General features: G+C 52.2%; 1 protein-coding gene across 1 annotated transcript in view; it reads right to left on the reverse strand.

Moving 5' to 3' along the window:
- Positions 1–12,456, reverse strand: part of JAKMIP3 (Janus kinase and microtubule interacting protein 3) — a 47,621-nt gene that overhangs the window by 3,182 nt on the left and 31,983 nt on the right. The window contains exons 9-20 of the mRNA XM_031063463.1: positions 12,068–12,103; positions 10,646–10,705; positions 8,543–8,668; positions 7,036–7,164; positions 5,213–5,296; positions 4,513–4,575; positions 3,898–3,996; positions 3,567–3,665; positions 3,427–3,480; positions 1,776–1,841; positions 1,448–1,516; positions 1,297–1,374 (exon numbers count right to left, since the gene is read on the reverse strand). Coding sequence (XP_030919323.1) covers positions 1,297–1,374; positions 1,448–1,516; positions 1,776–1,841; positions 3,427–3,480; positions 3,567–3,665; positions 3,898–3,996; positions 4,513–4,575; positions 5,213–5,296; positions 7,036–7,164; positions 8,543–8,668; positions 10,646–10,705; positions 12,068–12,103 — 963 coding nt within the window. The remainder of the gene's footprint in view (positions 1–1,296; positions 1,375–1,447; positions 1,517–1,775; positions 1,842–3,426; positions 3,481–3,566; positions 3,666–3,897; positions 3,997–4,512; positions 4,576–5,212; positions 5,297–7,035; positions 7,165–8,542; positions 8,669–10,645; positions 10,706–12,067; positions 12,104–12,456) is intronic.

A 12,456-nucleotide genomic window follows, 5' to 3' on the forward strand; every position in this document is an offset into this window, starting at 1 on the left:
GGCAGGGGCCCTCCTGGCCCCCAGAGCAGCAGCAGGGTCAGCCAAGTGCTGCCTGGAGCAGGACCCTGCAGCAGCCAGGCTCAGGGGTTCTGCCTGCTAATCCTGTTGGTTCTGCTTCAGGGGGATCATGATTAGCTGCTCCTCATCTCCAGGGCACAAAGGAAACATGGAAGTGAAGCGAATTTGATAAAGCAGAAGAGCTTTTTCCACTCGAATTCCAGGGCAGAACAAAGCTTCCTTTGCTGCTTTCAGGCTGCATTTGTTCCTGGAACAAAGCAGTGCCTGGGACACGCGTGTGCTGCCTTCAGAAAATAGGGGACAATGCAAATAACCCTCAGTCCCCCCTGCAGGGGCTGACACTCCTTGCACTCACTGCTTCCATCAGCAGAGCCAGCTGCACAAACTGCTGCTCAGGACAGCAGGTGATGGACCCACAGGGTCCCAGGCCTAGAGACCACCTTGTTCCATCCCCTGCCATGGGCAGGGAAATTCCACTGCAAGGGGTGTTAGGGCTGACACCACAGCTGAGGGGCTTGTGTGCTTTCCAAGGTTTGCACAGATACAGCTCAGAATGTGGCAAAATCAGTCCTAAAAATCACCCACAGGACAGAAGATGCATGGAGCAAAAGCTCCCCCAAATGGTCCAAGACACAAGTAGACAACAGGAGGCAGAAAGAGAGACATAAACACTCACTGCTCCTCAGAAAGTGTAACTGTGCTCTAGGTTTGTGTAGAACTGGGAACATGAGATAAACTGAGAGGAAACTTTATACCTTTTGTGGATAGATATATAAAACCTTTCTCTCATTGATAGAAACAAGACAGCTGATGACTGAAAAGATGGGTGAAATGCCTCAGGATCAGCTAATGATGAACCTGACTTAAAAGCAGTTTAATTTCAGATTTACACATCCCAGAATACCTCCAGCTGTTCTGGTTACAGAGGGTGTAATCCAAAATCCAAAGAAACGTGCAGGCTAAAATATCTTTTTGAAAAATATAAGACAAATTACTGTAAATCTAATTTTCTTGTCAGTCTTTTCCTGAAGCTTTGGTTGAATTAAAACTGGTGTTGAGCAAGTAAACGTTCAGGTGCTAACCCTGCAGGGGCCGCTCAGACCCAGGAGTGCTGTTCTGGAGGCAGTCCTGCTCAGCTCAGGGTGCAGAGGATTGCTGGACTGTGACCCACGCAGCCCCTGGGGCACGGCACAGCAGCACTGCCCAGGGCCAGGGCAGAGCCCGTGGTCAGCGAGCTCACCCAGGTGCGCTGAGGCAGCCCCCTGTGACAGCCCTCACCTTGTGAGCCTGGTCCAGGGACTGTTTCCTGAAGTCCAGCTCATCGTCCAGGTAGCCCTTCTGCTTGCTGAACAGCTCCTGGGGAGCAAGGGAGGGGCTGTCAGTGACCCCCAGGGCCCAGCCCCAGCCCCTGCTGCCCCCTCCCCGGTACCTTCTCGTTCTCCAGGTCCAGCATCTTCTGCTGCAGCGCAGACTCGGTCACCTCGATCTGCTGGAGCCACTGGGGACACAGACAGAGCCTGAGCAGGGCCCTGGGGCTGGGCGTGTGCCAGCAGGCAGGGACCAGCCCAACAGCAGAGCACAACCGACCCTGACACTGGCTTTCTCTGAAAAGCCACATCTCAAAGCCTCCTCACCTTCCCATCCCCTGCTCCTCACCTGCCCACCTGTGCTCCTCACTTTCCCATTCTCTGCTCCTCACCTCCCCTCCTCTGCTCCTCACCATCCCCTGCTCCTCACCTCCCCACCTGTGCTCTCACCTTCTCAGCCAGCGTGAGGACAGTCCTGGCCTGGATGATGACCACCTGCTCCTCGTTGGTCAGATTCTGCACCAAAAGCAGAGCACAATTACAACAGATCCCAGTTCTTGTTACTAACCCACTACTTGGGCCACTGCTGTTTCAAACACGTCTGGAATTAAATATGTCTGAGGAACGATAAACTGAGGCAGAGAAAATGAATATTGTAATGCATTGTAAAAACCATTGTCACTATTCATTACCAATCCTCGTCATACATAATTCTTCCAAAATTCTCATATTTACCAAAAAGAAAAGGGACAGTGGATCTATGTTTACCCAGCAGGGAATAAACACACATTTACACAGGACAGGATCAAGCTCAGCACAGAGAGCCATGGGGAGAAGAGATGCAGTGCTCATCCCATGCACCATCCTCACTTGTGCAGCCAAGTGATGCTTTTGGGAAGCATTTGTTGAGATGGTGGCCATTCCATCCATCTTCTGTTGCTTTCTCCAAATATCAAAGCACTGGAACTGGGTTTTGCATTTCATGCCAACCTTCAGCGGGACCACAGGTACAGCAGGGCAGGGCCTGGCTCGTGTGGGACCCTGAGCCAGGGCAGCTGCTGGGCAGGGGGATGCTGGAGAGCTTCAGCCTCAGGCACTGCTGGGGCAGGGCAGTGCTGCCCTGCAGGGACTGAATCAGGGAATCCTGGCGTGCTCTGGGCGGGAAGGGACCTTAAAATGCCCCGGTGCCACCCTGCCATGGCAGGGACACCTCCCACTGTCCCAGGTGCTCCCAGCCCCAATGTCCAGCCTGGCCTTGGGCACTGCCAGGGATCCAGGGGCAGCCCCAGCTGCTCTGGGCACCTGTGCCAGGGCTGCCCACCCTCAGGTATTTATAGCTCTGGTACTTCCAGGCCGTGCCATGGTCCTGGGGATGGCATTTTGCTGCTGTCCAGCCTGGTCACAGGGAGAGCTGGGGCAGGCCTGGTGCCCAGGCTGGTCACAGGGAGAGCTGGGGCAGCCCCAGTGCAGAGTTTGAGAACATGGGGACCCTCCTGCAGCCCCAGTGCTGGGGTGGGGTCCCAGGAGGGCCCTGGAGGTGCTGAGGGCTCTGTGAGACCTTGAGGGGCTCTGCTGACAGGACAGAGCACAGGAGAAGACCCACAGGACCCTGTGTGTGCCCTCCATGTGCATAACTGTGTGCAGTCACTCACTGCCACCTGCTGAAGGAGAAGCACTCGCACCTTTCTTGTTATTTGCTTCTCCTTTTCATGCTGCTGTTTTGGCTTCTTGTTCAATATCCTGGTTAGCATCAGGGGTTAGTGGGTTATTGGGCAAACCAAAGCACACAGCTGCTGAAATGCAAAAGCAAAGCAAATGCAGAGCAAGCAAATCAAGAAACCGTGTGTGACCAGTGGCCAGAAAGCCCCCACCAGCGACGTGACTCTCAGTAACAGGGATCTGGGAGCAGCGTGTGACACGGGCCCTGCACTTCGCTCCTCAGTGGCAGCAAAACCTTGAGATGGCAGCAAATGCTTTGCTCGCAGCCCAACCCAGAGGCAGGACAGGCTGTGCAGCACCAGAGCAGGCAGCTGTGCTCACTCCACACGAGGACAGGCATTCCCCAAAGCATGCACAATTTATTAAAGGAACATACACTTACGGCGTTATCCCCTAAAATGTCCAACTTTTTCATCAGCTCTGCCACTACGATGTCCTGGCAAGAGAGGAATGGAGAGGCAGGAGTCAGCACGGGGCGCCTGGCTTTGCTCAGGGAGGGGGTAGGAAAGGAGCAGCCCTTACTGTTACACCTTCAGCCTCGCAGTACACCTGCAGAGGGCTCTTGCCCTCCGTGAAGGGGCCGTGGTGGAAGGTGATGGCCGGGGAGCGTCTCTCTCTCTCCTGAAAGGACAAGAACCCTGCGTTACCGCTGGCTGTGCCACAGCACAGCACCACGGACTGCTCTGGCTTGGGGGGCCCTACAGCTCATCCCACCCAGCCTCCTGCCACAACAGCCTGTCAGCCACACGGGTGGTGTTGGTGCTGTTGGTGGTTCTCCTCTTTGACCAGACCCCGCACAGTGCCCCTCTGCAGAGCCCCACACCAGCAGGATGGGGCTGCCCCAGGGGCTCACCTCCAGCTCCAGGATCCTGAACTCCAGCAGCTCGTTCTGGTCCTTGGCGTCCTGCACGTCGTGCTTGAGGCGTGCCTCCTCAGCCTCCATCTGCCTGATCTGCCAAAGCACAGGGCACCTGAGCCGGGCAGGGCTGAGCCAGGGGGCAGGCACACCCAGGGCACCTGAGCCAGGGCACCTGAGCCAGGGGGGCAGGAACACCCAGGGCACCTGAGCCAGGGTGGCAGGAACACCCAGGGCACCTGAGCCAGGGGGCAGGCACAGCCAGGGCACCTGAGCCAGGGGGCAGGGCTGAGCCAGGGGGGCAGGTACAGCCAGGGCACCTGAGCCAGGGGGCAGGCACAGCCAGCCCTGGGCAGGCACACCCCACCAGGGCAGGGCTGAGCCACCCCGGGCCAGGGGGACACCGGGCTGGCCCCCAGGGCCACTGTCCCCGTGCACAGGACACCCACAGGGAGTGCCAGAGCCCCACCTCTCCAGCAGGTTTGTGAGGATCTCCTATTAAACACGAGTTATTGCCAGCAGGGCAGTGCCATGCAGATTGGAATGTTGCACCTCCTGCATCCCTCAAGACACAAATGCTATTTGAGTAATGCAATTAGAAACATTAAATACCTTTTCTACCAGCTCCTGATTCCTTCTGTACAATGCCTGCTTCTCCTCAATCCACTTCATGTCCTTGGGCAGAAATGAACAACACTGCAGGTGAAGCTGCAACACTTGCAACAGCACAGCAGCAAGTATTTAATGAACCTCACATGCAGAGGGACACAGCAGGGAGAGCTGTGAAACTGTAAGTGCATTACTTCCTAAAATATCTTCCTAAGCTAAACTTGCCCATATAATTTTAACAGCTCTGTAGTCCACAAATGAAATAAAAACATTCCAGTGATTTAAAAACTCGAGTAAAATCTGGTTCAAATTAAAAGGGGTATTTTAAACTATGTGTTTACTATCAAATTTCTATTTTGCTAAATACGAATTACATATTTCTGCAGATCAGGCAAACTAAACTTTATCTGAAAGCTAATCTCTTAGTTTGAGGAATATATAAAACCCACAAACCCAGAACATCGTTTATCAGCAAGAACAACAAGAAGAGGTTAAGCTGGGAAGGCAATTATTGAATCATTTAATATTTAATTGTTCTCAAAAACATTTTCTGTTTACTGCTGTTGTTGTTTTGGATTTTTTGGTTTTGTTTCTTTGTTTGGTTGTTGGTTTTTTACCAGAAGTGGTGCACAAGCTGTGACCAGCCTGGGAACGTTTCTGGTCCCCCAGCAGAGAGGTGGGGAAGGGCTGGAGTCAGCATTACCTGTCCCTGCTCAGCCAGAGCCTTCTCCAGGTCTTCTATCTGAGCCTGGGACCGGTGTATTTCTGCTTGGAGCTGCTCACGTGTCTGTGGCATATGAGAGAGAAACAAAAAACCAAACATTGATTAAGGATAATTTAAAAAGAAATTTTTAAAAAATCAAACTTTCTCCAAAAGACCAAACCTAATGCAGTTACAGGAAATATTAAAAACACCAAAGGCTTTTAACAAATTATTTTGAAAGTTCCCTGGCAGAAGAAATTTGCAGCTGAGCACAGAGTATCAAATCATCAAATGTAATCAAATCAAGTCTGGGAGATAGGATTACTGAATTTGAGATTCATCTCAAGATTAACAAAATGGCAAAGCAGAGCTGGCCCCTCACAGCTGCTCATGCCAGGCTGCAGCCAGAGCCTCCTCCCTTTCTCCAGGACAACAAAAGAAAATTACTATGGCACAATTCTGGGCACACCTGGTTCCCTTAAATTTGGGGCACATTAAACATTCAGAGGAGAGCCCACATTACAAACTGGCAAATTTCATTGACCTTTGTGCCTTTGGTGCCTTATCCATGACTTAGAACCTTTTATATGATTTAGGGCCATATCTATTTCATACCCATCTCTCATTTTTTACTGTATCTGTAGCTTCCTGCTTATTTAAATAGACACCACATTCCTGCACGTGTTTTCTGGAGAACAAATGTAATTATTGCTAGCTGTTGTATTCGTTACATACTTTCACAGAACATTTATTTCCTTGAGCCATTTCTCTGCTATTTATCCCGTTATTTACACCGACAGTGGCTTTGTTTGCATGACCTACACGGTGCCTCCTTTGGCCCCCTGTGAAAAGACTAAAATCCAGCCACTCTCACAGCTGGGCATGCCTTGGCTCACGGGGTTTTCCTTCCAGGTGCAGTCCCTGATGTTTCAGAGTAGATGTTCATTCTGGGAATGTCAGTTTTCATGCATTACACCTTGACCCACTCCCATTGTTCCTGGATAACACCTCCACAGAACAGGCGTTGGAACAAATTAGGGCTCTGCAGGCACATTTCTCCTGTTAAACAGCAAATTTGTCCCTTTTCCTGACTGCACTCACATCCTTCCAGGATGGACATGACCCATCCTGCCAGCCCTGCAGGGAGTCAGGGGATGGTTTGGGAGGGAAGGGCCCCCAACCCCCCCCCAGTGCCCCCCCAGCCATGGCAGGGACACCTCCCACTGTCCCAGGGTGTCCCAATGTCCAGCCTGGCCTTGGGCACTGCCAGGGATCCAGGGGCAGCCCCAGCTGCTCTGGGCACCCTGTGCCAGGGAACAATTCCTCTGTGCACACACAACAAGCTCCCAACAACAGCAGCCCCTCAGGCCAGCTGTCCAGAGCCACGGGAACCCTGTGAGGCAGACAGGCAGAATGGCACAGGGCACTTGGCAATTTAATTAACAGAAAAATCCCAGCTATAAGCCTTCTAAACATTTTATGAGGAATCATGTAATCTCTCAGAGCCCAGAAGGAATTAAAGACCACACATTATATATTTAAGGCTATCTGCCCTAGTTCTTAATAGAAAAAGAGCTTACTTTCAAGGATTTCCCACGAAAGCCCTCCCAGGATTTCCCTGGAGCAGAGCAGAGGTGAGCAGCCCGAGCTGCAGCAGCGGTGCATTCCCCGCAGCCCTTCCCAGGGCTGGCAGCGCTCAGAGCGCCCGGAGCCGCCTGGCCGAGCCCAGGTGAGCTGGGGAACAGCCTGAGCCCGGCCGGGGGCTCCCCACCCACCCTGCCAGCTGCACGGCCCCATTTCCACGGCGTGCACGCCCTGCAGACCTTGACTTCGCGCTCTGCATCCAGGGTGCCCCCGACCTGCTCCTGCAGCAGGGCGTAGGCGCGCTGCAGCGCCTGGTACTCCATCGTCAGCTGCCGGAACCGCAGCTCCGTCTCCTCCTTGGCCATGCCCTGCCAGCACACAAACGGACCGGGTTAGGTCTGCTGTCTCCTAAAACTGCCAGAATCATCCCTTTTGAAATGCAATTTGGAACCACGGTACACAAAATCCTAGTTAAGTGCCCTCAAGCCGCTCCCCTCCGTCCCCTGCACATCCCTTGCACGCTCTTACCTCCAGGAAGTGCAACACAGAAATAAAAAGATAATCCCTGCCTTGCAAAGATAAAAGCTTGCCTTCCATATAGCACACTAATGACTGCACCACCCTTTCCTACTGGAACAGGGAAAATCATCACATTAAAGGTGAAAATGCAGCTTTCTTTAACAACAAAAGCTTTCAATTTGGAAAGGAAACCAAGCCTGACAGCCTCACTCAATTATTAAAACACGAATCCAGAGTTAATAGTTGTAGAAGTGGTGACAGCCAACATGAAAGGAGCCCTTCATCTTCTTCACCCTGCTTACGATATCCAGTATGGAGTGCTTTCATGTCTGACCGGAATATTTCACTCAACACAAAATGGAATTACATTGCTGGGTGCATGCACCAGCTTCCCACTGGCTGAACGGGGGGAAGATGTCAATACAGGAATGAAAAGTAAACAGGCTCATGCATACACAGATACATTCAGATTTCCTGCAGGGCAGCCTGGTAACCATCAGGTACCTGTCATGATGGAGTGAGGAATTCTGCAGGCTCCCTTGCTGCAGGCTGAATTACACACCTGCGGCCAGCACACCGTGGAAAGGCTGCGCATCATCAGGGGCAATTCTTGTTTATTACAAGAGTCTTGTTAAGCCCAGAGCTGTGTAATGGGCCAGTGATCTGACACACACTGGGGAGTGCATTTGTGGGGAAGCCCTGGCAAATCCAAAGAATAATCCCTTTAATTTGTATTACATTTGTGTGCTCTGCTCTCAGACCCTCTAGAACCCAGCCAGGAACCAGCTTTCCCTGAGCCCAGAGCTTCAGGGGAGCATTCATTCCCTCTCCCTCCTTACACAGACCTTACTGAGCTTGGCTGGCCCAAAGTGCACCTGCCAAAACCTGCAGCCAGGCTCAGAGTGGACACACCTCCCACAGCCTGTCCAATTTCTCCGTTTTTTAGACGTGCAAACCTGCCATAAATTCAATATTCTTAGGATATCAGATTTCCAGCTTGGTTGGAAGTTGTGAAGCTACTGAAGACCTGAGATTTAGAGATACTGACCACCATGCACAGCACCAAATTTAACAGAAATGTTTCATTTTGTGGTCTGAGGTGACAGAATGACAGAACAGATATGAGAGCGCAGCAATGAGAGACAGAAGTGATGGAACAGAGCAGGGATTTAATTAAAAACCAGCAGCAGGGTGACGAGCAAAGCAAGAGGGCTTTTTGAGGAGTACCTCTTCCAGGTCGTCCTCGGGCGTGCAGGGGGTCTGGTCGGTCCGGTCGGTTTGGTAGGAGATGGAGGAACCATCAGACTCCAGGGAAGCCTCCTCATCATAGCCATAGAACGTCTCCACCACCGGCTTCTGACAGAGAGCAGGGTCAGGGAGCGCCCTGGCATATGGACAGACTGCCCCTGCACCCGGACAGACTGCCCTGGCAACAGGACAGACTGCCCCTGCAGCTGGACAGACTGCCCCTGCACCCAGACAGACTGACCCTGCACCTGGACAGACTGACCCTGCACCCGGACAGTCTGACCCTGCACCCGGCCAGACTGACCCTGCACCTGGACAGACTGCCCTGGCACCCGGACAGACTGCCCCTGCACCCGGACAGACTGCCCTGGCACCCGGACAGACTGCCCCTGCACCCGGACAGACTGCCCCTGCACCCGGACAGACTGCCCTGCACCCGGACAGACTGACCCTGCACCTGGACAGACTGACCCTGCACCCGGACAGACTGACCCTGCACCCGGACAGACTGACCCTGCACCTGGACAGACTGCCCCTGCACCTGGACAGACTGCCCTGGGGCTGAGCACGGGCCCTGCAGCCCCCTGGGCTCCAGGCTCTGGAATTATTTAATATTTTATTGTTATATTGTTATATTGTTTCTTGTTCTCCCCCCGCTCTCTGCAGAGCCAGCCCAGCCCCTCCCCTGGGTGTCTGTAAAACCTTTCAGCCCAGGATGGAGCTCAGGCAGTGCCTGGCACTGTCTGAATCCCTGAACTGGTGTATTTGTGACCCCTCCCAGGCCCTGTCCAAAGGCATTTTCCTTTCAGTTTCTCTATGGCCAAACACCCCTTTTATTTCAGTGCTCACCTCAGCACAAGGGCAGAGCTGGGCACTGAAATATCTTTTAATCCACTGTCATCACTGTGGTGTCCCTCCTGTCAGCACCACAACTTTCACATGAAAAGTCAGATCTTCAAAAAGATTTTACTTGAAGTTAATCACCACAGCAATGGTTTGAAGAAATCCAGTTTTCCACTCAAAGCTGCTTTTTGTTTAAAGGAATGGTGGTAAAGAAAGATTTACTGTAAATGCTTGAAAGTCAAAGACAGCACTTCACAGATCTAAAGATACTTTTAATTGATAATTTGCAAAAACATACCTCGATTTTGGCCTTTGGTTTTAATTTGCAGTGAGTAACTTTTGAAGGAGAATCACACAATCCCAGAATGTGGAAGGGACACCTCCCACTGTCCCAGGTGCTCCCAGCCCCAGTGTCCAGCCTGGCCTTGGGCACTGCCAGGGATCCAGGGGCAGCCCCAGCTGCTCTGGGCACCTGTGCCAGGGCTGCCCACCCTGCCAGGGAACAATTCCCAGTTCCCAATCTCCCATCCATGCCTGCCCCTGGCACTGGGAGCCATTCCCTGTGCGCTGTCCCTGCAGCCCCACCCAGCCTTCAGACAGCATGGGACTCCCTGGAAGGCCTGGATGTGATGCTCAGGATGACAGGAGTCATCTCCCATCGACCTCAATTAGTTATTCATAGGTTCATTAGCTCCAGCCTCACTCTAATTGTTCATCTGTGGATCACAGCACACTGGCAGCCCTGACATTAAGCCTTCCTGTGACATTTTAGTGTTAATATTTACATTAACACCCTGCCAAGCCCTCATTAACCAACATCCCCTTTTCCCTGAGCTCTAACCACTGCTTCCCCAACCAGCAATTTTCACATGTTACTAAACTCCACCATGAATTATTTACTACGTACACATGTTTTCAGGCAGCACCATTAGAAGATCATTGGGAGATGTGTTAATTCATAAAATTTGTCTGCTCTTAAGACAACCACATCCCACCAGAGTCCCACAGGGTGAATGCAGAGCATGAAAAGGCTCAGAATGCTCAATGCAGACAGGTCCCCTGCCCCCCTTGAATATCCCAATACAGTCTGTCAATGTCCTTGAGCTACATCACCCAAACTGAGGCTCAGGACCCATGTGCAGACCCTTGAGGAGAAAGAACATTGCCATGGCCCTGGGGTCCTCTGAGCACCCCAGCCCTGCCCATCAGCACGTCACCATGGAAGGGTTTGTTTTTTACCTTAGGAATTCTTGTCATTTTTTTCCTTTGCTTCCTGAACCTTAGCAGCTTATCACGTTCCTGCAAGAGTCAGAGACACGTGTTACTGAACAGCAGTTACTGAAACTAAGCATGTCAGCACAGGGAGCCACTGGGGAAGCAACAGACAGGAATGTCCCTGCTGGCCACTGTCCCACACCAACACCAGGCCTGGGTTATTTACTCCAACATCTTTCAGCTTTGCCACAGACAACTAGAAATCGCTCTTTATGTCCATGGAAATCAAGTTAAAATAAAGCTGGTGATGAGCTTTATGCTGAGAGTTTGGGTGTCCCTATGGAGCTGCTCCCTGGGTGACCACAGCCCTGCAGCCCTGGCTCTGTCCCTGGTGGCTGTTGGTGGCTCTGGAAGGGGCACACACCCAACAGCCACACTGCACACACTGCAGGGCCCCTTTGAACTCTGCACTTCCAGGCTCAGCTCCTTCCCTAAGGATCTGCAGGTTCCCTCTGCCTCTGGAGTAAGGTTTGAGCCCTTAATGCTACCAACAATTTTTTCCAATCAGAGCAAATAATAGAATAATCAAATTCCAGGTTGGAGGGACCTAAAATATCACCTCCTTTCACCCCTGCCATGGCAGGGACACCTCCCACTGCCCCAGGTGCTCCCAGCCCCGGTGTCCAGCCCGGCCTTGGGCACTGCCAGGGATCCAGGGGCAGCCCCAGCTGCTCTGGGCACCTGTGCCAGGCCTGCCCACCCTGCCAGGGAACAATTTCCTCCTCTTTGTGGTATTAGGTTGATTTTTTACAGTACTCAGAAAAAAGCCTCTGTTCTGGACTTGCAAAGCCCAGGAGTGCAGAGAGGGAAGCTCCACAGGGGGAACCCTCAGCTGCTCCATTTCCCTGGGTACAAGGATGTGGTGACCTTGGGGACAGTGACACGTGCTGCTGCTCAGCCTGGTGGCCAATCCCAGCCCAGGGACAATCGAACACGCTGCCTGGCAATGGGAACAGCACATCCCATCAATAGCCATCAGTGGTGGAACCCCAGACAGCCCTGTTTGGAACCCCAAACATTCCTGCCCACCACAGCACAGGGATGGGGCAAGGGCAGGGCTGAGCACACCCCAGTGTGGGTGACACAAAGCCAGGGGTAGCCAGAGTGAGAAAATGCCATTCCAAGGGGACAGAGCTGCCCTGGAGATGGGGACACTTGCCCTTGGCCACATTGGAAGGTTGTGGGATTAAAGCTTTCCTCCCCACCATCACTGTGCTTTTCTCTGGTGAACAACTGCTGATAAAAATCTGCTCTGAGGAAACCCTGGGTCAGCTCACCGCTGAACACAGATGCAAGGGAGAATAAATGCTATTGTACCCTGCCTGCTTTCCGTGAACAGCCAATTAAAGCATATATAAATCAGGAGGAAGCTAATGTCACTCTTACCATGACACTCTTCACATAGCCAGCAGTCTCCAGGGTCTAATGAAAGAGAATGAAATAATGTCAGCAACTGGACAGGCTTAAAAAGAAAGGGAAGAAATAAAAGTTATTTTCTAGAGGAGTATCATGATTTTGGCATTTTCTGTTTCCAAGGACAGAGAACATGCTAAGAAGGAAGCAAAACCCCAAGCCCAGGGTTGCAGACCCCTCCCTGTGCACAGGAATCTTCAGCCCTGGTGCTGTGTCCAGCTGAAGGAGCTCGGACAGTTTCCCTCCCAGATCTGGCCGCCAGCACATGCAAGGACAGGGTTCTGTCAGCCAGGCCAATGCGGATCGAAAGGATATTCCCAAACACCACACCACAGATAATTTCTTTTACTGCTGAGCACAGG

The sequence above is a fragment of the Geospiza fortis genome, unplaced genomic scaffold (genome assembly GCF_000277835.1).
Source record: "Geospiza fortis unplaced genomic scaffold, GeoFor_1.0 scaffold298, whole genome shotgun sequence".
In the NCBI taxonomy this organism is placed as follows: Eukaryota; Metazoa; Chordata; class Aves; order Passeriformes; family Thraupidae; genus Geospiza; species Geospiza fortis.